General features: G+C 38.7%; 1 protein-coding gene across 1 annotated transcript in view; it reads right to left on the reverse strand.

Moving 5' to 3' along the window:
• COL24A1 (collagen type XXIV alpha 1 chain) overlaps positions 1-26,648 on the reverse strand; it is a gene marked incomplete at both ends in the record, with an annotated part of 108,071 nt that overhangs the window by 25,897 nt on the left and 55,526 nt on the right. Inside the window, 18 exons of the mRNA XM_079535501.1 lie at positions 258-311; positions 1,100-1,153; positions 2,020-2,127; positions 2,678-2,731; positions 5,677-5,784; positions 6,392-6,445; positions 7,742-7,795; positions 8,015-8,068; positions 9,030-9,083; positions 9,909-9,962; positions 11,271-11,315; positions 11,429-11,473; positions 11,754-11,807; positions 18,468-18,521; positions 18,967-19,020; positions 19,632-19,685; positions 21,364-21,417; positions 26,224-26,268. Coding sequence (XP_079391627.1) covers positions 258-311; positions 1,100-1,153; positions 2,020-2,127; positions 2,678-2,731; positions 5,677-5,784; positions 6,392-6,445; positions 7,742-7,795; positions 8,015-8,068; positions 9,030-9,083; positions 9,909-9,962; positions 11,271-11,315; positions 11,429-11,473; positions 11,754-11,807; positions 18,468-18,521; positions 18,967-19,020; positions 19,632-19,685; positions 21,364-21,417; positions 26,224-26,268 — 1,053 coding nt within the window. The remainder of the gene's footprint in view (positions 1-257; positions 312-1,099; positions 1,154-2,019; positions 2,128-2,677; positions 2,732-5,676; positions 5,785-6,391; positions 6,446-7,741; positions 7,796-8,014; positions 8,069-9,029; positions 9,084-9,908; positions 9,963-11,270; positions 11,316-11,428; positions 11,474-11,753; positions 11,808-18,467; positions 18,522-18,966; positions 19,021-19,631; positions 19,686-21,363; positions 21,418-26,223; positions 26,269-26,648) is intronic.

Raw genomic sequence — 26,648 nt, forward strand, 5'->3', positions numbered from 1 at the left:
GTGCTATCTGATACGATAGAGTGTGTTTTTTTAAACAATGGATAGCTTGTTTTTTGAAACCTGAAACATTTCAACAACAAAGCAGAACTCTGCCTCTGCAAGATCTGTTTCTCCACTTCGTAATTCTTTGCATATTCTCTCACAACACTTAATAAATGGTGGCTTTTGCTGCATGCTGTGGAAAGCAGTGAATATGCAGTAATATTTCCTCTTTTGTGGTTATCTAAACCATAAGAAAGAATAATCCATCTTCATACCTTTTCTCCTTTGGGTCCTGGGGGCCCTGGAGGCCCTGCAGGACCTCGGTGACCCTAAAGAATGAAAGAAAACAAAAATTAGTTCCAATGCAAATAATTAAAGAAATAATTAATTCCAAACTTTTGTTTAGCTACTTGTTGCCATTATTTTTGGCTGCTTGCTAATAATGCTGCATAATGATGTGGGACAAAATTAAGGGGCACTGGCAGGAAACTTATTGTGTGCAGGAAAATCTGTGCACACAATGGGAAGCCAAGGGCTGATGTCAAACAAGGGCTCGATGCATGTCAAGGGAGCTGGGCCTGATCTTCAGGCCTAGGGCCAAAGATGGAACTTTCTGTTTAGAGTAGACACAGCAGTCTGGTCTGTAAGAGGAAGATACAATGCATATATGAAGGCCATCAGAGAACAGCAATTTTTGTTCAGTGAATGCCACAATATCTTTATATCCTTCGGCTAACCTCATTCAATCAATGGTTCTGTTAATGAAAGTGAAACTGCCTGACCAGATGGTAAACAGAGGTAGTGGCTTGCTTAATTCTCTTTGTAATGAATAGCCATAGTAATTTTATAGGAACTTTATTAACAAATAGAGCGGAAAGCACGGAAAAACAAAGGAAGGTTTCAAATCTGATGCAAAAAAATGACTGCTAGTGAACTTGCTGACATTGCTTAATGCTTACACTTCTAAGTTGAAAATCAGGTGTGATGCAAATATATGCATCTGACACAGAAAACATTTGTATATTTTACAGAAAGACTCCACATGATATGTGAAACTATTCAGAGCACCAGAGCTGCACAGAGGTGTGAGTGCACATGAATTCAGTCAAAAACTCACCCCATAACCTGGAAGGCCTAGCTCTCCTCCTGGTCCCATTCCTCCAGGATGTCCCTGACAAATGCAATAATCAGTGATAGAAAAATGAGCTTCCTTTTAGAATATTGCAGCCATATAAACATTATAAATTCATCTTCAGACACTGATACTTGAACCACCATGGATTATCTCCTTGTTACTTTTAACTTAATTTGTTCATAATAATTAAGATCAAAAGGATCTGAGGCTTTCAGAACTGTGGAAGAACTTCATGTGTTCAAGAAACACAGTGCTGCACTCCATGGACTCACTGGACCCTAGAGCTGTGATTTAGATACATACTGGATGCATTTGGTTTTGCATTTGCCATCACACAATGTGAAGTATGCATGGAGAGCTTGTGATGAGTTCATAATGTTAGTAGAAATATCCTTAAATCAGTTAACTGTAGATTAGACACCCATTCAATAGGGATATAGCAGACTTCATCCAAAATGCTGTGTTTTGGCCATAACTAAGGCTTTATTTATGTAATAGCAAAGCCCATGATTTCAGTTCTTGGTGTCAGAAAGGTTTAAGAAACAGTAACATAAGTGAAGATGCATCTTGACTGTGGATATGTGTACTCTGTGGCATACCCTGCCATCCTGCTCTCTGATTGCCACATCAAAAACCCAATGAGAGCAGAAGATGACTTTCTGCTGATCCATGAGTTTCTGTCTGGACAGGTGCATAGGTCTCATTCTAACACCAGAAGCCCAGGGAACACATTGGCAGCCAGGGGTTGGGAAGGACTTCTAAGTAGCATAAACAGCACCTACATCTCCAGCTACAGCTTTTGCTATTTATACATGGTACATCTGTGACTTCCCTTCATTGGTGGAGAGACAGAACTGCTAAACCACAAATGCATGAGCTCTTAAATAAGCATACATACATACCAAGGGGCCTCGAGTTCCTCTTGCACCTTTAGGACCAGTTTTTCCAGGTTGACCAGAATCACCAGGGGGACCAATTTCTCCAGGAGGGCCAAGCTGCCCTTTTTCCCCCTGTTGGTGTTATTTTATTAAAAATAATTAGAGACTGATACTACATTTCAAATGCAGCTTCTGCCTAATCAAAGTGAATAACAGCACTATTTAAGAGGAATATTACATTTATATGTTGTTTACTGTAGTTCTTAGAAAGCCTGAATCCAGAACTCTGTAGGAAAAGAAGTCTACTAAACCCTGTCTTTTTTGTTTAGCCAGAGCTGAACTGTTTTTATAGCATCAGAAGCTGTTCTGATTTGCACATCCTGATTCAAATTTAATATTCCTAAGGCCCCAAATGCTATCAATCACAAAATAATGATTACAATTTCTATGTCTAACAATAAAAAAAAGTCACTTGAGAAGTGAAAGAAAACAGGCACGGACTTAGGTTGCATATTTTACCATCAGGCTGCAGTAAGAAATTATCAACATATAAAACCTACTGATGTCTTTCAGAGTGCTGATTGGCATTCTTCCATGTCAAGGAACTAAGTGGAATTATTTTGTAGTGTAAATTCAAGTTTCAGACAAAAGGAACAGAATTTGGGAAGATGAAAAGTAGTACCTTCTTTCCCAAACGGCCTCTCTGACCTGGGTTTCCTGGTCTTCCTTCAGGACCCTGTAGGTTTATGAGGGAGGCAAAAATAAATGATTGAGAAAGGCCCTGGAAACATGTTTAAACTGTGCTCCAAACTGGATAACTAAGCAGGCTTTTGTTATACAGAGAGGTGGGAGGAAAAATCTCATTAACTGTTGCTATGAGGAAGTTAGCGTGGCTGTTTCAAGTTACAGCAGAAATAAATGGGGAAACATTAGGGTTCACTTATCAAATCAGTGAAAATGAACTGGACAACAACAACAACAAAAAAGACTAACACTAAAACACAATAAATCTTGCCCAGACAGAAAGCATTATTTCAGGAATAAAGTCGCTTCTGGATTTAGAGAAATGCAATGCATAGTTACTCCTTAAGAAAACCTCGGGGTTGTCAAGTGCCAAGAGCAGGGCCCTGACAAAATCTGCTGCAGAGGAGAGACCTAGCTCAGTGCATGGTGGGGCACTTCCACTGCCAGCCCCATGGTGGTTGTGTAAGTGGGTGTGCTGTGTGTAGCAAGGGCTGCCACAGAGCTACAACCTCACTGCCCTCTGGGTCACTTCAGTGACCCCTGGAAAGTGTCCAGTGAAAATTGGTCTCAATTTATTCAATAGCTCTGTGAAGGTGAGGAGGTAATTTAGCTTTAGTTTTGGGAAAGGTGAGATACTCATACAACATTTTTAAAAATATGGTGGTGATGAGCCAGAGTAAGTAGAGTTCAAACAGAATAGTGAAGCTCATTCGTTGCTTCATTAGCTTCTGGTTAAGGAAAATGTGATATTACTCTCACCCCCAGTAAAACTCCCAAAAAGGAAATTGATTTCCTTGTTTAGACCAGGATGTTGTGATCTGTCCACATGTCTAGAATGAGGTCAAGTCAATACTGTGATACAAACACCCCAGATGCTGGGGAAGATGAATGGGGAGAGTGGCAGCTCTGCAACTACATTTGGAGCAGAAACGTGAAAATTACACTGCTAACCACATCCTCCCAAATTCTGAATCACCAGACCTGCCTGTCTCACTGAGGCGCAGCAGTGTTGTTTGATGTTGTTTACTCTATACAAGTATAATTACATTCAAAGCAGATCTGTCAGGGCTGAGATATTTTATGATTATTTTAATGTGCAAAACATTCTTGCTTCTGCTGAATTGTCAATCAAAAAAAAAAAAAAAAAAAAAAAGAAAGAAAGAAAAAAAGTCATGGTGATATTATTGTGCCAGAAACATCAATTTTTCTGCAGTGCACCCTAAGCTGTGACAGTTGAAAAGCGCATTTTCTTCCTTCACTAGAAGAGTTGTTTGCTATGAAGAGCCTAGGAATAAAGAAAGCAGATTGTAGTTCTGAGGCTGAGGACAGAAAGGACAGTGCTCACAGCTGGTGATAGCTGGCCCTCCAAACTGCTGCTTACTCATACTCCATCATCACATAAAAGCTACAGTGAAGACAACCAGGGGATTGTGAATGAATTTTGGGAGAGGGGATCTGATGTCCAACTTGAGGCTACATAGTCGCTTTAGAAGCTGTGCTCCAAAAGATTTGTTTACACTAAGTAGTTGCATAAAACTTCAGCAGAATAGATTAGATGAATGGATTGTAGCTGCTAGGCATGATGCCAGAGCAAACAGCAAACTGATCTAACAGTGTTAACTGTGGATCCCCTGATTCATTTGCTATTTCACTTATGTGTGCATGCTGCCATTTCTTTCCATTTGTCATCTCTAGCAATTGGTGATATTGTGATATGTCTATTTAATTCTTTTCACAGAAGGACCAAAATCTAGTTAGTTAAGGAATAAGTGTTTTTTAAGAACAAAAAGAATTTCATTATCCCATTCTTCCTCTTTTTTTTTCCTTTAATTTATTGTATATACCTTATTGCAGGCCCACTAACAAGGTAAGAAAAGAAGGCTCAGCAAAGCACTGAAGCAACAACTGAAGAAGGGCTGCCTGGCATGATAGTCCCTCTCTTCTGGAAGTCAGCTTCAGTATGAGTTGGGCAGCATTCATAATAATGTCTTTACATCACTTTGACAGCAGCGTAGAAAGCCCACTGCTAGGAAAGGCAGACTATCCTCCCATGGCAACTGATCACAGATCAGCAGTAGGTGGTGCTTAGATTATGCGATACCTACTACGATGTGATACTTCTTTTAAGTAACTTTTGAACTGCTCCTTGAATCTTAACAAAGAAGGCCCTATAATCCACACCAACACTTCAAGAAATCCTGTGCTCTTGATGTCTGTGCTGCAGTAATGTTGTAAATAAAGACACCTTGATGTTAAATACATCACTTCTTCTAGATAAATTAGTTTTAGTCGCTGCTGTTGTTGTTAAGGTATATAAAGTTAAGCATATATTTGGTGAGAATATTAGCATAGAATATTCAATTGGAGCCCACCTTTGCGCTCAAAGTTCTGGAGCTTCATTATTTACAGTGCTCAAAATGGCAATTATTTTCCCTAAAGAATTTCTAATCTAAACTAAAAACTGAACAGCCCTGTGACAGTAAGCAAACCCATTAGTAGGGAAAGATACAATGAAATGACAGAACTATTTGTGATTGTATATGCATCCAGGCAGACTCTTTGGGCATTTTTTTTAAATTTAGAGAGTGATTGAATTCTGTGAAATTACCCACAGTCTCCAAATTAAGGTGAGGATAGGATCTGACAACAGAAGGCTGTCTGCAGAGACCTCAAGTGAGAAAATCCAGGCTGTGTGTCGTATGTGTTGAGGTAACAAGAGTGAGGAATTAGTGTATGCTGAGAAGTCCCAGATTTAAAATGGGGAAAACATTTGTCTCTCTAAAATCCCAAACTACATAGGAAGGGTAGACAAGCTAATTTAAAGATGGTAATCTCTCACTGAAAAGGAAAACAAAACAAAAATAAGTAAGCAAAATTTTAAAAAATTATTAAAAAGCAAATGAAAAAAAAAGCCCACTTAATACTGAAAACACTTACTGGAATACCCATTATGCCAGGTTCACCAGAGGGTCCAACATTTCCTGGTGTTCCCATCTCTCCTTTTTCACCAGCTTCTCCATGAAGTCCCTGTTCTCCAGGATCTCCCTAAAGCAACACAAAAAATCTTTCATCAAGTTACAGCTCCAAAACTTATTCTTTAGAAAAGAGAATTCTAAATCTTCAAGTTCAACCAAAGAAAACAAACAAAAATGAAAAAAAGAAAACCACCACCACAACAAAAAAAGTCCACAAAGCAAAACAAAACAAAAAACTACCATACAAGAACTAGTGGGAGTCTTTCGGTCAAGGCTCCAAGCTAAGGTAAAGCCTTTTCTACAGCTAATTCACAAACTCATTCAACAGCCAGGTCTTGCCTCAACCATCTCCTACTACTGTGAAGGTGTAACATCCCCTGTCCTTGCACCTCTCATAGTCCCTGTCACAGTATTGATCTGATGCAGAGAGTGAAACACTGGGCTTGCTCTGTCTGGCACGATGTTCACAAGTGAAATAAGTTGCACTGAGTTCTTCACTTTGAGTTCCTCTGCCTAGCCATTCAGTTTTGCAGAGCAGGTCTGTGCCATTTAGGGCTTTCCATGGTAAAATTACATGCACTCAAATGGGCTCCGCTGAGTTTGTGTAATAGAGAGTGGGGATATCTGGGCCTTTAAATTAATGACTGCTTTACATCTGCTAAAAAAAACGAACCTACCTTTGGGCCATCTCTTCCCTGTACACCATCTTCTCCTGGAGGTCCTGGTTCACCCTTACAAAAAGGAACAGTTGAAAAGAAAATTATTGCCACTGACTGAACTTTTCCACACTTCTTTCTGCCTTGGTTTTACAAACATTTATTATCATTTTGGACTTTCTGGGTGATGGACAACTTTTATGGCTCTGTGACAGTTTATTTTGCCTTCATTTTTCAGTTATTTACTGTGACAATTACAGCCTTGTGAACCCAGAGCACCAATAACCAGAAAAAACAATCAGCAATAGAAAAACAAGACAAGGCTGATATAACAATGAATGTTTGGCCACTGGCACTGGGATTGCTCAGTTTTGGAGTACAGAACAGGTAATTACAGTAACTTCAAAAATACACCTATCCTGTCCTAGATTTCTATGCTTCTGTGGATAACTACTGTTGGTATGTTCAGTGATTCAGTGTAGGACCGTGGAAAACCTCATTTACCATCAGTAACCACACCATGACATTTTAGAATGCTTGCCTTTCTTATGGCCTGATCTTGAAAGACAGCGGCACCTTACAACTTTTGATGCAGATAGTGGAAGAGCAAATGTGACCTGCCCTCTACTAATAACATGGTATTTCAGTCATAGAAGTATGGTAAGGTGTGGAACTTCCATGTGGTCTAGTATGAGAAATTACTCTTCAACAGCAACAGATGTAATTGTAGAATGCAACATGCTGGAGATTTTGGCCAGGAGGAATAGATGACAGCGAGGAGCTAATGGGACATTAGAGCAGCTCAGTGGGAAGGCTTAAGCTTAAAAGGATACAATTTACATTCTTTTACAAGTGACCTGGATAAAAATCTGTCTCTAGCACTTGAAAAGACTTTATCATCCTTCAAAGGTAGGCAACTATTTGGGTCACATGAAAAAGGCAAGAAAGACATAGGGAAGGAATAAGAAGGTATACAAGAGTTTGCTGAAATCAAGTGCTGATTGAACTCATTCAGCACAGTACCAGAAGCAAATCACCTGCATGAGATGGTGATACACAGAAGTACCCTTCTCTGTTTCGGCAACAAAGTTCCATTATTTTGCCTAACTGCTACAGAGAATTACTGTCATCTTAACATCTGGGATGGACATCTTTGGATTTAGCTTCCTGCTGAAACCTGTCAGATCTCAGTGGCACCTAGAAATATTTCAGCATTATAATCCATGCTCTTTTAAACTTGCCACAGCATTGCAAATGTTCTCTTAAATGATAGATTAAAGTACTTATTAAATTATTTTCATAAATGAAAATTTTCTGACATGTTTGTAATGTATTTTCCTTTTTGGAGGAACATTCATGCCATTAGCTCACCCTTAAGCCTTGGTCACCAGCTTCTCCAGCCTTCCCAGCAGGCCCAGTGTCTCCCTGAAATGTCACAAGAGAATTAAGTCAATGGATGGCAGGGGACAACATTTCCCACAGTGATGAAGTTTACATGAAGACAGTGCAGTCATTATGACAATACTTCTTAATGGCTCACATCCTGTATCACTCTCTGCTTGGCTAATGAGTCAAATTGCTCTGATTTGCTTATGTGGAAACTGAAAAATTTAAATAGTCCAACAGGATATTTTCAGCATTTACCTTTGTGCCTGGTTCTCCCTGCAGTCCAGGTTCTCCTTCAGGGCCAGGAGGTCCCTGCATGGTACAGGAGCTACTATTACACATGGTCATTAGTAATTTTGCAACTATCAAATAATACAGCCAAAATACAAGCATAAATATGAAATGAGACACATGGAAAACTGCATGTCTGAAAAATTTAAATAAGAAAACACAGTTGTTTGGTCTTTCTGTAGACTGACAGAAGGAAAGTACTGGGGATTTTAGAACTGTACCATAGACAAATAGATTGTGAAGACACAGCAGCACCACTAAGCTTGCAACTTTCACCATAAATTACCAGCAAGCTGAGTAATCTACCTTTTGCAAATCTTACTGACAACTCTGTCACTGTTTTGGCCTGGATCCAAGTAGATACAGTCTTTGGAAAACAAATACAGAGGTTTTCAGATTATTTCTTCTAGAATTTATATTTAAACCTTTTTTAAAAAAGTATTTTCAACAGGCAGTCAGAAGACTGGGGTTCTGGGTGATTGGGAAAGCGCACTTCTCTGAATAAGCCAAATCCTTCAAGTCTCAAGTGACCTCACCCTTCAGCTACTTTATGGCAAATATAGCTAATGCATTCTGTCATATTTCTTTCAAAGAGTTATTAAAAACAAAGTAAAAAATAGAAGCAAAAATTAGCAAGAAGAGTGGCTGCAGCTGCTTTTCTTCATCTGCTATTTGCAAAAGCTGAAGATTAATATCGTTCCAGTTGCAAACTCCCACTCTTGGATAAGCTGTCTAACTGCAAGGAGGATGTTTCTCGTTTCTCTTGAATGCTGATTGCTATAGATGTCATGACCACATGCCTGACAACACTTCACAACAGAAAGAGGTACTTATTTTGGAAAGCCTATCAATAAGAGAGGCTCTCAACAGCTCATGGTATTTAAATCAACTACAGGTAATAAAATAATTTGTGAACACATTGTCCAGGCATATTCTGTTGCTTGAGTGTTTCTAGTTAGAATACAAATAATTAAAAACTCACCTCAAAACCCATATCTCCAATTGCACCTGCATCCCCTGGTTGTCCTCTTGGACCCTGGCATTAAATAGAACGTTGGATGCATTATTCAATTAACATTAAATTATATTTTAGAGCCTTGACTTTGACCCTTCAAAACTATCAACTGGTGTAAAGAAATGTATTTCACTGTTTCCTCTTGAATCCTCAGAGTATGTAAGTACCATGATTACACACAGTACCGAAGCCCTTATTGCCAGTCTTGACACGCTAGAATAACAGATTTCCTAGAATAACACAGATGTCTCTTCTTATAGACTAAAAGTAAACCATTATCTGAACAAAGCTCTCCTCTTGATTAACTGAGACTTTGTTTAATTAAGGATTGTTAGACTGTCTGGTTTGGTTTGTGGAAAAGCCTACAGTCTGGTACAGAATTAACTGGAAGCAACTACTGTGGATTTAGCAAAGTTTAGACAGAACAGTCACTGAGGTGTAATGGAGTAAATGCTGGGGCCTTTTTTGATAACATCAGTAACTATGCTACAAGCACTTTCTTACAAGGCATGCTTATAAGTAACAAATTGATTGCAATTACACACCTATGGATTGCTTCCTAAGGCAACATTCTCAATCTCTATGCACCTAAGATTGTTTATAGCTGCTCACTGAATGGGATTTGTGTGCTTGGGGAGCAGAGCTTGCCGGTAAGAGCTTACAGCTGATTCCATAGCCACTATGAATATATGTCATGACAAATCAACCACCTAGATCTATCCAGTCTGAACTCTGAGAAAGTTCATTTCCACTTACCCCAAATCTTGGTAAAACAGAGTTTGAGTTGCTAGGGAATTCAGTACAGTAAGTGGAAAAAATTTTAAGCAGGCATAAGAATCAACTTACTGTCTCTCCCATTGGTCCTCTGTCTCCTGTGGTTCCAGGAGGCCCAGGCAAACCCTCAAAGATTAAAATAAAATGAAGGAAAATAAAAAAATCAGTTGGAAGCAGGCTGTTTTACATTCTATGCAAAACCACTTCCCTCTCTCATTTCTGCTCACTCAATTACTTGCTTGAAATACTTCAGAAGCCTCATTTTCAGAATGATACGCATCACCACATCACTAGCACTTTTGGCAGGTAAGGAAGTCTCAAACAAACCCCTCCACTATTTTTACAAGGGATGAGCCTTGACTGACCCACCATTACCAGACCTGCATTGCTCCCCTTTGCCTCAGGTGGTGCTGGTGTGTGCAAACTGGGCCTACCCACAACCGTATGAGTGTCCTATCCTACAAATGGTATTTGAGATTACCACTAAGGTTCACACCCCAACTTCCTTTCTGTTTAACCTGGCTCACAGCATTTATCATATTCCCTTCTAGAAACTTCATCTGTAGGAGTACTAGTGCACTATCTTTTACTTTGCAGCAAATGTGCTAATTCCCATCATTTCAACCCAGTGAGATTTTACTCCATTCCTCATTCTGTATACACACAAATCTCAGTGAAGGAAGAAAGAAGGAAAACCCACTGTCAAAGCTGAGAGGCAACAGGCTTACAAATCCGACCAGAAGAGGCAAAAAAAGTGCAGTGGCAATAGCATTGTGAGTCTTAGCTTCAGCCCAGAATCACAACCATTACTGCTTTGCTTCTGTTTTTTGGCTTCCTGCCTTCTTGAATATCCCCTACCATTTTGATTCATTGATAACCTTATTTGTAGAAGACAGAAAATAGAATCATAGAATCACGCAGGTTGGAAAAGACCTCAAAGACTATCAAGTCCAACCACAACCTATCTTAGATATCCACTGAAAAAAAGCTCTAGATGAGGAATTTTCTCCTATACAAGTGGTGTATTTATTATATATTTTTCTATGTTTATCTCAACATTGATAGTACCCATCTAGTTTAAAATCTGTCAAGTAATTTTCTATGTCACAGTGACTTCTTCCCTTAAAACTACAATAAAATCATTTGCAAAGCACCCTCTATCCCCTCCACGCTACATACAGCTGCTGCTCTGCTGCACTTTGCAATCATTCTATACTCTGTGCACCACCATCTGTGAAAGCACTGGTCTGGTAGCAACTGCCATGTTCACACTTACTCTCACTTCCGCCTTTGATTCTCTGTACAAAAAAATGCAAACTCCTACGTTAGTTTTCTGTTAGTTAGTTAGCTGCTCTAAAATAATAAAAAAGTATGATATATATAAATGATGATATTTTGTGTTTCGGAAGTAGTACTGGAGTATTTAATACTCACACGTGCTCCTTGATCTCCTCTTTGACCTGGATTTCCAGCTTTACCCTGGTCAAAGAGAGATTTTTAAAGAGGTTGCCCTCTGATAATTTTAAAGAACAGGTCAGAAACTGGTAGTAAATACATTAAGGCTTAATACAAAGACTGGCTCCAATACTTACAATGAGCCCAGGAGTGCCTTTCTTTCCTGGATCTCCTTTTTCTCCCTGATAAATAACAACACATGAGTTCTATTGGCATTTGCTACATAATCTGCATACAGGCAATATATATTTAAATGCTGGTTAAGTGCAGAAATTGCAGATTTAGGCTTAGATGGGCTTCTACTACAGTTAAGGAGTACCTGGAGAAAGCAGAAATTTGCAAGTCTCCTCCTGGACTAAATGAAAAAGCTTCCAAGATGTTGACTTTCTAGGGATGGCATGGTGTATTGCCTATCACAGTCTATCCACATTTTGTACTATGCTGAGCAATGGAAGCACTCACCTTAATACCTTGTGTACCCGGCTCTCCAAGAGGACCATCTACACCTCTAGGCCCCTGAATATTGAACAAGTGATTAGGAACATTAATTGTGCATTATTTTGTATCAATATACACAACATATGCTCTAGAAGATGGAAATCTATTTTGTTGACTGTAACACTGAAAATTCACAGGATGAAAAGCAATTTTCCTTCATGTTAAGTATAAAATGAAGCTTCAAAGAATAAAATAAAAGTTTCTGGTTTGTCGTAATGTAAATTTTAGAATAAAGATATATGTTTATAACTATATAAACAGGATGCCTAAGGGCTTCACTGGATCAGGTTTGCAGTCAGATATTTTCTGCTCTTTTTCATCCACTTTGCATGCGTGCAAGGCATATTTAGAAGTACCTAGATGACTACTGGTTATATAAGGCACTTGCTTTTGGACTTCAGTTGTACACACAAAAAATCCTGCTTGCTTGAAAGACTTTAAAACAGGCAGATAAGGTTCTTCCATTAATAAACCAGCCCGAGGCAAGATCGAAACCAATTTATTACCTTGCATCATGAACTGCTGTATTATCAAACTAAATTATCTACTTTAAACTGACATTTTACAACCAACACATGAAAAACAATAGCCTATTTTGTTATGCTTGTTACGCTATTCCAACATAGTAAATATTTATTGCCAAAATGGTCAGACACAATTATTTAAGACTAGCAATCTTAATCCAATACAAGCAAACAAACATACAAAAAATCCTTAAAATAGGTAATGAGCAAAGTGGAAAAAAACCTGTTTATTCATCCTGACATTGGAGGGTATTTCCATAATTCTATACACTCTTTGGGTACAGAAACAAAATCAAAACTAGTTAAATACGATCTAAAACCAACAACTGCTTTAAAGCAAGAGCTAGACGAAAATAACAGAGCTGGGTTGTTTACAACAATATGTAATGGGAGGATGAGATGACAGCTTTTCTGGTGGCTTCCTGGCTGTGCTGTGCTGCTATCAAGTAGAGAGAATATGTATATTGCTAAGGCATTACCTCGATGAAAATGATTTGCATTTTCAGAGCGCATTTCTGAGTTACAGAGAATTTTCTTTGTTGGGTCATGGTTTTTAGTGCAGGGTATTCAATCACATCTGATTACAAAGTGTTTTAATAAGTAATAAAGTAGGGATGCAAAAAGGCTTTGTTGGAAGCATATCTGATTTTATTCACTTCCTTCTAAAAAAAAAAGTTTGTGACATCTCTGCCCCTACTGAGCTTTTTGAGACAAAAGATAACAAAATCCTGTCTGTTAGCTTGGCTATATTGATGCACATCAAAGCCCCTGTCAGAACAGATGAGCAGCCACCCGCTCTTCTCTGGAGCTACAGTAAAACCAAAAGCTGATGGGTACCTCGGAAACAACATGCATTCAGGTTCTGTTAGGCTTTGCTCTTGAAATGGAAATGTCTCAGGAAAAGTCCTTTCCTGTGGGCTGATACATAATTACATCCTCTGGCCAAGCCAAACTATCCCACGAGAAGCTTATCCATCAGCTTTTCAGCACTGCTGCTTCTGGCCAGCATGAGCAGTGCACAGGAGCCACAGGGCAAGGAAAGGAAACAGGATGGGAGTTGTTAGAATCCTTCTGATACCTCAATAGGCTTGGAACCAGCTTTTGTGAGGCTTTCCCTCTGCTTTCTTGGCCCCCTTTCTTGCTTTGGTCAATTACTGACTGAGCATTTACAGACATTTTTTTAAGCCAGAGGAGAAAAAAAAAGAAGCCACAAAACACAACACTCCTGGTCTCTGTAAGACTCTTGCTGAGTGCAGTCCCAATCCAAAGACAGCTGATGTCTGTGGAAATCCTGGTGACTTCAGCACACACAGATCAGAATCAAAAGACTAACAGCGCCTTCAAGGGTGATGGAGACCTTGATGAGAAAAACAGAACTGCACCTAAAGCTTAGATTATGTAACTGTGTAACTATTGAATTACTGTATAGCATAATCTAAAAGAAAGCTGAACATCTTGATCAAATTAATGTCAGGCTACTGCTCTGCACTTTTTGTATAATAGATGACTAAAATGTACACAAAATGGGTTGTGATGAAAACTTAAGGAGGACTAAGCAGGTTTAGAGTCCTGTGATTTGATATTGATGTTGGGTGAAAATTCTCCATGGAAGGGGGAGGGAAGGTTGGAAATGTTGAGATGAAGTGAGGGTGGATCAAAAAATGGAGGGCACAGGGAGATAGAAGCTCAAAGAAGAGCAAATTAATATCCTGAGCAACATACTGAAGGGAAGATTCAGAGTACTAAGTAGAGAAATTGCGAAGAAGTTTTATTCTTTCCCAGGCTTCTTAAGTACATGATCTGTTATTTGCTTTTCTGCATTCTCCACGGTGCTTTTAAGGAAATAGAAACTCAAGGAGAAAAATGGACATTTTAATTGTACGCTTCTGAGTAATAAAGAATTTTCATTCTAGGTTTTATCTTTTATCATTAATAATATTAACAGATCAATTGTTTTAAACACTTGTGACTTCCTTTTAATCACACTGGGGGTTCACAACCCACAGTTTGGGAGATCGGCCTGTAAGGAAAATGATAGGATTGTCAGTTTGTACTTTGTGCATAGTACACCAAAATCTTCCTGCTAGTCACAGAGATATTGCTACACTGACAGCCCATTCACTAGGAAGAATGATCACTAATAATCACTAACAATCAAGTGAAAAGGCCTATCATTCAAAACACTAACCTTTCACTAAATAACTTTGAATTGAAAATAAGTTAACAGAAACCAACACAATGTTCAGCTTTTGGCTCAGGATTTTGCCTGCCTTTAGCCAGTCACAGAGCAGAGTGTAGGAATCCAAGGGAAAGACAATTGAATGTTCTATCAAAAACACACCATAACATTCCTATGAATAGTATACAGCTATGCATTATTGGCACAGATCAGTTGGATCTGTATCTTTTCCTACTGTAACTTGTACAGAATGAGAGATACATACAATATGCTTGCTGCTATTTAATTTGGGTTGCAGCTAAGCTGAGGAGTAAGTCTGCCAAATAATTGCTGCTACTTTTTTCTTTGGCATGGGTACAGTTTTCTTATTAAAATGAAACATACTGCATTGAAAACTTAAAGATAATAAATAAAGCAAGAAGTTCATCTAAGAAGGAAAGAGGAACCAACCAATTCTTTTTATTTTCCTCATTCTGTCTCCTAGATCACAGAATCACAGAATCACCCGGGTTGGAAGGGACCTCAAGGATCATGTAGTTCCAACCCCCCTGCCTTGCAGGGCCACCAAACATACACATTTAGATCAGGTTGCCCAGGACCCTGTCCAACCTGGCCTTGAACACATCCAAGGACGGGGCATCCACAACCTCCCTGGGCAGCCTGTTCCAGGGCCTAACCACTCTCCTTGTAAAGAACTTTCCCCTAACATCCAACCTAAATCTTCCCTCCTTCAACTTGGATCCATTTCCCCTAGTCCTGCTATTGTCAGCCCTTTTGAAGAGTTTACTCCCCTCCTGGGTGTAGGTTCCCTTCAGGTACTGATAGGCTGCAATGAGGTCGCCCCGCAGCCTTCTCTTCTCCAGGCTGAACAAGCCCAACTCCCTCAGCCTGTCCTCATAGGGGAGGTGCTCCAGCCCCCTGATCATCTTAGTCGCCCTCCTCTGGACCCTTTCCAAAATCTCCATGTCTTTCTTGTACTGAGGGCTCCACACCTGGACACAGTACTCCAGATGGGGCCTCACAAGAGCCGAGTAGAGAGGGACAATCACCTCCCTGTCCCTGCTGACCACCCCTCTCCTGATGGAGCCCAGGATCCCATTTGCCTTTCGAGCTGCCAGAGCGCACTGCTGGCTCATGTTAAGATATAAGATATATAAGATATAGATATAAGAGTGAAAATAACACTATGTATGCTAAGTACGCCATCAGATACGTCTCTCTCAATAAGAATTCCAGGAAAATAAGAGCATAAAAATAACTGCTTTTAAGCTTTAAAATACTAAGCATTAGCCTGAAGAATACTAGCTGCTCAGAATCTTAGCAGGTGTTAAGAACTTTACTTTGGTCTTGTTCATGAAGTCAATCTTATGATACAGGAAAACTTTCTCTCAAATTAAAGGTAACAGTTGAGTTCAATGGAGATTATGGTACACACAAGAAGCAGTATCAGTCTCTGACATTCAAGTTTTCTTCTCCATACATTAACACACAAGAACTAAAAACTTGGCAGCCATAGAGCCACTGCCACAATATTGTTACCAGTATGTCCTTCAAGACTACTCTTCCTCTTGGCCATGAAAGAGATTCCTTCTCCTTGACACAGCTATTTCCATTCTCCAGAGTACCAATTCTGACAATAAAGTATCTACCAAATGGCATTCTCCTTCTGTACTTTCAAAAGATCAAATAGTATACAAGAAAAAGAAAAGTGAGTCACAAAAGGACCCAACAGAGAAAGCTCTGCTCAGTGGCATATCTCCCCCAAGCCCCCAGCGTGCTCCACAGACTGCCAGACAGCCTCCCTTCAGCTGGCCAGAACTCCCCAGTGTGTTGGAGACTAGCAGCTGGATGCTCTCAGCCAAAAGTATTCTGCTGGGAAACTTCGGATGTGAACCGGTTGCTGAAAGATCCATAATTTATGGGATGAAGGAATTCCACTCTGTGACAGTGCAGAAGTAGAGGTCAGTGCTCCCAGGGGTTTCTGCAGATTCCAGCTGTGAAGATGGGACAATTTCTTGTTTCAGTATACAATAAAAGGAATTTTCCATATGCTTCTATTTAACTTCTGTATGTGACCACGGTATGAATTTTTCCAAGTTCTGCCACACAGAGCTTTGGGTTCTTATACTTGTCATTCTGAATCCAGTGATGACAAACCCCAGATTTCAGGGGCCTCCAAATATTTTCCTTATGCGTTCTGGGTTTGATATTTTGATTTTGAGAGTAGAAAGTATTCTCAACAGCTTCACTGGAAGTTTGTTCACAGAGCATAAAGATTTGGGTCTGCTCCAAGACACTTTTCCATGAAGCATTCCTAGTCACGTTGGATGTAGGCAAAGGCACAAACCACAACTCTGTACCACGACTTCCACAGAACTTGGGATGTTTGGGATTTATTTTGAGTGATCTTTAATTATAAGCAATGTACTCAATGGTGTGCTGCCAAAATCGTTAAGAGACACCCTCAAAAAATCTTGTCTCAGTTGGCAGAAGATGTGACATTCCTTAAATAAAATACCTCCTACCTTCAAAACAGAATCTAAATTAAATCTGCTGCCAGGAAGGAGGAGAGCCTGGAGCACTCACATTCAAGCAGCTTCTTGGTCCCAGTCCCAGCACTGGTGATGCTGGCAGATGGACTATCAAGAGGGAAGGGTCAGAAGGGAAGTTTCAAAGAGAATGCTGTGTCCACTGGAATTAAAACATACTACCTGAAAGAAGTTTAGTCCCAGTTTCAGAGACTGATTACTTTTTAGCTGGCCTTTGAACTCACTGTATCCCATAGGTGACCAGTTGAGCAAACTCCAGTAGACATGTGGCCCAAAGAATTCTCAAACATCAGCTTCGTACAGTCAAGACTGGGTTTGCATAATACAACTCTTCTGCAAGCCGCCGGCTTGCAAGTAATAATTCAGCAAAACACTTCAGGATGCATTTCACTTTGAGTCATGCTTCCACTGAAATCATAGAGAGGTAAGTGCACTCATCTGGTTCACTGAATCAGACCACTGAAAGTGGTGCCAAACTTCTGCTTATTTTCAGTCTCGCAATTGCCTTGCATTTTTATTTTGATACAGATTTTCAAATCTGTCTGTGAAGTAAATGGGATATTTGTCTTATTTCTCATCTAAGCTAAAACAGAGAACCTCACTCCTGTCAGAAGGCTACCAACACAGGTTCCTGGGAGACCTTAGGGCCTCCCTATATCAAGCCTATTTGTAAAAACACCTTCCGAATGCTTCAGAAGCTACTGTTCTAGAAGCCAATGGCTGGGGTTGGACTCTGCTGCTAAGATAACTTCTGATAATTCATCGGGCTCCATGTTTCTGAAAGGCAGGGTGGGTTCTCAGCTTCTGCAGCTCATTAAGGTTTCTCTTTGAATTTTGTCAGATATCTTGCATAAACAAATACATCTGCATTCTGAAAAACTGGCCTCAATTAACTCATTTTTTTCTAGGCATTGACTAGTATGACACTTGCTCCCTACATCTCACATGTTCACATGCTAATTTTCTGAACTTAATTTTCTTTTTGTGCAGGTAAGATTACCAAGCTAATACATTCTCTTCTGACTTTGCTATTCCCTCACTGAGCCACTGGGTATTTTTATTTTACGTTCAAAAACATAAACGATGTATTGATGAAGAAAACTGTTCCTAAAACACCCAAACAGATCAATAGTGGTCATGAATGTAACACTTTCATATTTGTCTATAGAGGATAAGGCTAATAGTTATATTTGCTCTGGTCCTGCTCTCAGCTGAAATCAAAAGCAAATCCTCATTTAACTGAAACGTGAGGGGAAAAGAAGATTCCTACTTTTTCCTGGATAGAAATACAATTATCTTCTGCTTGATTTCACTACAAATAGCTGGAATCCAGAATTCAGAGGAAGCAACTGTACGTGGGTTCCACATCAAATTTATATTGGGCAACACCCTGCTCTAAGTACCATGAAAAAGCAGAATTACTTACCCTTCTGCCCTTAGGCCCCTGTGGCCCTGGTGGTCCCCTTGTCCCAGAAGGTCCCTACATGTCAGATAAGCTAATTATTGTCTTTGACATATAGATTTATAAAAATTATAAGGTTCATACACAATGAGTAACAACCAGTGCAACCAAAACAAATTAGTAATTTCCATCATAATTCAAATTAAATTAATTGTGTTAGTATGATTTATCTAGTAAAATCTGGATAGCAGTTTTTAAGTAATCTTATTCTGAATAAGAAAGCGTGATCTGTTGGATTACATTAATTCTGTCCAATGTTCAAAAAATTCCTCAAAGGATACTCTCAATTCATGGATTATCCTGATACAGAGCAAGTGAACACTGCGTCTGACTGGACAAATTTTCATGACAGTTTTACAGACTCCAGTACCAGCTAGAAAACATTCGTAACTCCAGCAGAGCAAAAAGGCAATTTAAAAAATGGTATATTTTATGTCAAATCAAAACACTATTTTATACCTACAGGTAATCCTTCTGGCCCCACTGGCCCAGGGCCTCCTGGAGGTCCTAGGTAACCCTAGAATTGAAGTAAGTATAGAAAAAAGACACAATTTCATCAAAATTGTTACTAGAAGAACTATAATAAATCCAGTCAGTTGCTTGAAAAATTGGAGGTAAATTAATAAAATGCCAACTGATGCATTCATTGTTGCATCTCGACTTAGAACAAGCACTGCTGTCAGGAAACCAGTCTTCCCACTAGGGCGAACCCAGGGGCTGCCCGCAACTGCTGTGCAGTAGATTGAAGAGCTCACACTGGTTACCAGTCTGACTAGTAGTACAACTTGGTTACAACAGCATACACAACAAATCGTTTGATCTACTTCCCTTCCTTTATTTCTCTCTTCTTTCAATTCAGTGTGTTTTATTTTTTTATGCAAGTCTCCTGAGAGCATTTTGATAAAACTTCTGTTATTTTGCTGCTTCATTCAGAAGATCAGTTTGCAACATCAGCTCAACAGCAGTCAAAATGTTGCTAATGAAGCTTCCTAGGAACACCTTATTATAAATACTACTATTTTCCATAAAGTTTGCACAGTCAGAAGGCTTACAATTCATTACTGTTTTGGAAGGGAAAGTGCCTTTGTAATTAACATAAATATGGATTCAACCTTACTTACGACTTACCATCACACCTTTCTCTCCAGGAGGACCTACTGGTCCTTGACTGCCTCTCTCTCCCTTTAATGAAAAATTAAAAAGAAAATAAAAGTGAGGGTTCTTTCCCTGAAACATTCCTAGACCCTCTCTAACAATACAACAGCGATGCAAGAAGACTTTTATTAGAGGTGTCATTCACAATTTACAAGGGATTTACTGCTAAAAGGGGGGTGCATAACACCTCTGGTTTAGGGTCTTTCCTTTTCTTAGACATCTACAGAAGAGATTTTGTACTTCACCAGTTTTTCTGAACTGCTAACTGCTACTAGCAGATCTCTCTGTTCCATGCACCACATTTATAGTTATGTTTTTAATCTATAATCCTCACCTCAGTAAACAATTTTTTTCCTCTCTCCCTCATTTCTTCAGCACGTTTTGGGAAAAGAACAGATCTAAAAGGAAGGCAGCCCTGCATCAGCTGCAGAAGCAATGGGAATGCGCAGCATAGAGAAGATCTCATTCTTGTCCTACATACTTTCCCAACTTTTATTCTTATAACATCCAGCCCAACCATCAGCTTGGCTGTAGATAATCTTAATTGCACAGATTGCACATCTATCGTGGACAGTACACATGACATAGAGATAATACAATATTTTGTTACATACTTTGAAGACACATTTCTTTATAATAAATGTGCTCAAAGTTTATTCGTCATTTAAATCCACACAGCATGTTTACACTGTAGTATTCAATCCAGAAAAGAGGAAGACAAGTTCTACAGAAACAGCACAGTAATGAAAATAATTATTGTATTGTGAAGAAGATTGCTTCCAATTGCTGATAGATCAATTATTCTTCTACTGTCTCTTCCCCTCCCTCCTACTTAAACTAACAGCAGTATCCCAAGGTAATCTTTGTTGAAGTGGAGTATAGTTATGAACAAAAAGCATCCTTTGATACTGAATTCTTAAATATTATTTTAGTTTTAACAAGCAGCGCTTTCCACTGATAAATTGCTGTTCACGTGTTCACAGAAATTCTAATAAATTGCTAAGACTTTTCTAATAAGATTCCTGTAAATAGCAGCCACCAGTTTGGATGAAATAATTCAGCCCTGCAGGGCAGAAACACAAATGGTGCTGGATCATTCTGACAAACAATTATGCTTTTATTATAATTGAAGCTGACATGCAGTGCCGTAATAGTTTCCTGTTTTTCAGTTTTAAAATATTTCGCCTAAATAAAACCATGTCAAATATACTTAAGCTATTTATGCAGTTCTAGTCACATCGTCTGCCAAACTTCACTTTCATACACAAGTGTTATTATACGGTAGAGAAAACGAACAATGTTGCCTTTTTTACTCAGTTAACGCATACTGTCATATTTATCATTCTACTTCATCTGTTAATGATGTAGCAATGCTTAACCAATGACTGTTGCATAAAAAAACCATCATTTATGACAGTTTTGTGAATCAATAGCAGTAGACAGTAAGGTGTCCTAACGTGACATATCACACCTGTAAGCAACAAATTGCTGGTAGATTGGCAAATTCATTACCAATTCAAATCAAGAACACCAGACAAGTACCCCTAATAAAAGCTTTTGGGTTTCTGTTTATTGCATCCCCATACACTGAAATACTACAAAACGTAAGCTTTATCCAAGCAAAACACCTCTCACTAATATTTTGTCTCCCCAACAGCTTTTAAAGTTGATTTTTGCTTCTGAATGTTAGATATGTTATTTATACCTTTTCACCAAGGCTTCCAGATGGCCCAGTTTCTCCAGGTAAGCCAGCTGATCCCTGGATAAGAAGTACGAGGAATTATTAGTGCAGTGTCCATACCAGTTCATAGCTGGCAGCTCCACAGTGCCTAGCAGCAGTATAGCACAACTCTCGATTCCTGAGAGCCTCTGCTCTATTTGTATAAGTGGTCCTGTGGGCAGTGAGGACTGCACAAGCTAACTGAGCTTAAAGTCCACGCAAGGGGACAGCTGCAGTTAGACAAACCACTAGTAAATATCTATTCCTACAAATTGCATTAATTCAATCATAGTAATGTGCTATCACACAGAGCCTACCTGTGATCCTAACATTGCAGTGCTGGAAGCTTTCCAAACATACAGCTTGCTAGCAATACAGCCCGACCACAGATTTCAAGGGGAAATTCAGTAGAACAGGTGTTGTAGCCCAAACAAACTGAAAATCAGGAAGATCAAAGTCTTCTAGTCCTTTTTAAAAATGAAGTAGCTCTCTCCTGAGGCTCTCCCACAAATTTCCCCTGTGCAGGACAAGTACCACCATATGAAATGGAAAGCAAGATACTAAGCTTTTTTTTTTTCTTTTTTTTTTCAAATCTTATTCCCTATGCCTGCAAAACCTCAAACTATAAAACAGAAAATCAGCTCAGAAAAAATATGGAATGCTGAACTTGAAGAAAAAGAGGTGCCCAGAGTACACTGCATATAACTGCACATGGAAGATGGCAGAAACATGAAAGCTTTCAGAAACAGAATAAAGCGTGAATGCACTGCAATGCATTGCTTCAAAAAGCACTGTGTAAATAAAATGGCAACAGGCACACTAGCATTAGAGTCTCTACATATGTCTACATAAGCTGTGCTAGCTTAACTAGCACTAGCCTGGCATTTAAGGAAGTATTAAAAAAAAAAAAGAAAGAAAAATATTTCTCCTGCATTCGATAGGCAGTTATATTCTTTTCATAAACCAAGTAGTAGTTTGTTCCATAGAAATCATTTCATATCAGAAAGACAATATTCCACCCTGAAATTTCTGTCATTAAAAAACAAAACAAAACTTTTAAAAAGATTTTTACTTATGTAATTTCAGTAGAGTTAAGGCCCAAATACTTTAGCATAACAGGTGCAAAGTAAGACCTTTTGATTGCTTTTTATTTTCTTTTTTCCCTTGAACTGCTAACTAGTCTGGAAATCTCATAGCTTATATATACTGCAATGAGCCCTTGAGACAGTGACCTTGCAGGCTCACAGCACTGGCACAAATGAATTTCTGAACAGGCTAGAGAGACAAACAGGTTCCTCAATGGTTGCTAGAGCAACGTACTGTGTGTCTGAAATTTTGCATTATGTTTCAGCCTAAGGTGTCTCTTGGCATCTGTCAGAGATCTATCCTAGTCACACTGGCAGTGAGGCAATCCTCAGAGGTCAGTGTCATGATCAAGGGACTTTGTGACGAACTCAGAAAATCAGAGCTACCATTGCTGTCAGTGTGACTTGTGGCCAACTGCAGGCTTCAATGCCAGGCAGAAATCGGTGAGACAAAGAATTACCCTGTACTCTTGTTCATCAAGATGAGGACCGTGGAGGTATGATTTCAAAAGGCTAAAAGACTAATCACTTTCATTTTCTCATTTCAGAAAGAGAAGACCTAATCACAGCCAAGATGGAGCTGAGATCTATTCTCCCTCCACAGAGGCTCCTGACATCCTGGTCAATGCCACGCTGTGCAGAGAGCTGAAGACAGTGACAGAAAGTTGTGCCCTGCACCAATGGTGATGCATTAACTGACCAAGACCCCTCTTCAGGTCAGAAGTATTGTCTTTCTGAGTAAGTTGCTCTGAAGTGAAACAGAAGGAATGACAGGGAAACAGCAATGGAGAATGTGTTGTGTTACCCAGCACATCAGGCTTGCCCTAAAAAACCTTTGAGTGAGAAGGCTAATATTGGCTTCTAAGTAGAAAGTTTCCTAGATGCTGTTCCTCAAAATAAAGTAATAAAAAAAATGTATGGTAGAAACACCAGAAGAAAGTGGATTCCTGGCGGTACAAAAAGAGGAAAAGAAACTGTGTAAGAGTGGAAGCATCTATGTCTGGAAAGCAGAACAATACTTGAGATGACAATAATTGAAACCAAAGTAATGGCAAAAGCAATAGAGACTTCAAGGGGAGCTAAGGAGATAGTTTGTAACAGATTCACCTCTCCTTTGAAAATAGAGGACAAGTAACAGATAATGTTAGGAACAGGTACCAGCAGGACAAAAGAAAAAAATAAGTTTTAGAAATATTATTTTACTTTTTAAAACAATTAGTAACATACAGTGAAAGGAAAGTACAATCAGAAAGCAAACATCTTGTCCCATTAATACCTTAGGCACAAGATTTTTCCCAATAGACGTTCTTAAAGACCACGTGACTCCTTAAATTTCAGTTTTGGATTGGTTTGCCATAGAGATCAGCCACTGAGACTTGATTGAGGTTTCTCTTCCTCTTATGTAAGAAAATCAATACACTCTAAAGTCCATTTGTCAAGTCATTGCTATTCAGTACCCCTTCAATCCTTTGGGGACCAGTGGTGGATTACAAAAATCAAGCCGAGAGTATTAGGCAATAGAAAAGAAAAGCACAAAAAAACCAAGCTTTGAAATATTAAAAAAAACTCATCGTAGTTTTAAACCTTATTATTAAAGTCATAAACTTTCATTTGCAAGGATTTATGTAAAACTCGACAGTGACAATAAAAGCATTTTAGAAATCTTCTTGACAGGAGTATTTTTGTGGGAAATGAATCAAAGACCAGATCTCACAAGTAATACATGCCTAAGACAGACAAAACATCTTGCCAGCACATATGCTCCATGTTAGAAACTGGCCTGTAGTGGAATAATTGAAAACACGCTGTGTACTTAATGCAAACCCAAGTTCAGAGTAATCAATTGAAAAACGTGGTTGTGAGGAATGAACTCGGCTGGTTCCTAAAGTGCCTGTGGAAGTAGTTGTCTGTCAGGTTGTATCCTAACATATTCCTGCGTTAAGTGAAAATCTTTCCAACTTTATTTCATTAACAATTCAGCATTTTCAAATATCTCCATTCACCATTCTTTCAATGGCATCACACTTCTTGCCACATTAACTTTCTCCTTTGAAATTTTTGGGGCATTTTCAGTTAAGTTTCATGAAAATTTGTACTTAATCTGTGCATTCTACTTTCCTCCAGATCACAGTCACCATCTATGCCTGCTCTTTTTTGACGCTTCTTATAGGCCCATCAGCTTCATACTTCATGAAGACGACGGCTGGACTCAATGACCTCCACAGGTCCCTTCCAACCCTACTATTCTGCAATGGACTTCATATAGTTTGACACATATTTAAAAATAAACAAACAAAAAAGAAACACTAAGTGAGCAAATATTAAGGCTATAGATTTGATTTATTTGATGATCCTTGAAGAATCGTTTCAACCATCTCTATTATAAAGAAGACCAAGAACAAAGGAAAAGAGGGGGAAGAAGAGTGGATGCTCCAACAGTCAGGTTCTGTTATTTCATAGCCAGCTGATACATAGAATACTTCTACATCTCAATTATAATAAAAATTTAAAATTGAGGTTTGAAGAAAGAAATAACAACCTAAGTTCAATTTTGCCAGCCAACCTTTATGGTACTTAAAAGTATTTTTAAAAACAAATCCACCTTGACTATGGCACCATAGGTGCTACTTCTGGATCTGTACATGTACTCTTGTGCCAGATGTTACAGAGATTAGTTCTGGAAAAAAAATTAGGATGAAAGCACAATAAAGTGCTTATGCTATCTGATATTTGGGCTTCAAATCATCTGTAGTAGAAAAAAAAACACGGTTGATCTATCAGTAGCCATGGAAAGTTGATACTTATACTTCCTAGGCAAAAGTTTTACAGAAAGATAGGAAATGGAATTCAGCAGGGAGAACTGCAAGGCAGCACATTAAAGTGGTTATTAATTACAACAGCATCTAAAATTAAGAACTGGGAAAGATAAAACTTATAACTCAGAAGAATTTCCTTTCTACTCAGCAGTTTGAGCAGTTTGGGCAGTAAGCTGGAGACAAAGATGCCTATACAAATTGGAAATGGACTACAGGATAGTAAGAAGGTGACCTAAATTAACTAGAAAAAAATGAAAGGCTAAATGTGTTGGGACAGTTTAGCCTGAAAAGGAGAGAATGAAGAAAGGACACAGTAACAGCTATCATTTGTAGAATGCTGTATCAAGAGGAAGCGGATCAGATTACTGAACTGGAGGAACTTCAAAATAAAAAGAGAGAAGCCCTGGACTGCATGCAGGTCATGGAGCCCTCGTCCTTGGAGATTTTTAATAACTAGTTAGCCTAGTAATTGTTAGGAGTGACATGGAGATAACGTATTCTGCCTAGGCACATAGCTACATGTCACCTCAAGGTCACCCGGAGCTCTGTGATTTTATGGAGGAACAGACAGAACAAATCTGTAAAATACTTCTCAGGCTGAATGCAGCCTTTCAAATCACTTAACTGGAAAAGAATTGCTCATTCACCAACTTGAACACGCTTTGGAAGATCCCTGTGACTACCTACAGCATTCACCCATTATGAAAAAACAAAAACAAAAACAACCAGAAACAAACCGAAACACCAGAATCAATTCTGGCAAATATTTTAACTGAGGAATTTCTTTAAGTAGTAAGATTCTGAAAGACCACAAAGCTAAACCTGATATACTACAGATTGAAGGAAAACCAAAATTCATCATTAAATTTACTATGATAAATTAACCATTCACTCTCAAATAAATACAGAATGAAAATAAAAGCAGCAGGAGAACACATGCTTACTGCTTCACCAGTTTTTCCAATGTTTCCTTGGTCTCCTTGTTCTCCCTGTTAAATGGGGAAAACAGATGAGGTAGATGAGGTTCATTAGAAAAGTAATTTCTTTCATATGTGTATATTCAGGCTCTCTGTTTTCCTAACAGACTTTATTTTCTAATCTACAGCAGCCAATTATAACCTTAGAAACTAAAATTATGCAACTGGTGAAAAATAAAAATAAATGTCATCAGTTGATTTTATTTTTGTAAAAAATATGGTAGCTTTATCCTAGAATATTTATGTATTCTCCACAAAAATGAAAACTGTGTATTAAGGGCTCATTGAACTGTAAGTCAGCAAATACTCTGAATTGATGTAATTTTCTTTTATATCTTCCTGTTAACAAATATGATTGCTTTGATTATTTCAGAATTGATTCAGAAGTAAAA

This window comes from Tetrao urogallus (assembly GCF_951394365.1).
Source record: "Tetrao urogallus genome assembly, chromosome: 5".
NCBI lineage: Eukaryota > Metazoa > Chordata > Aves > Galliformes > Phasianidae > Tetrao > Tetrao urogallus.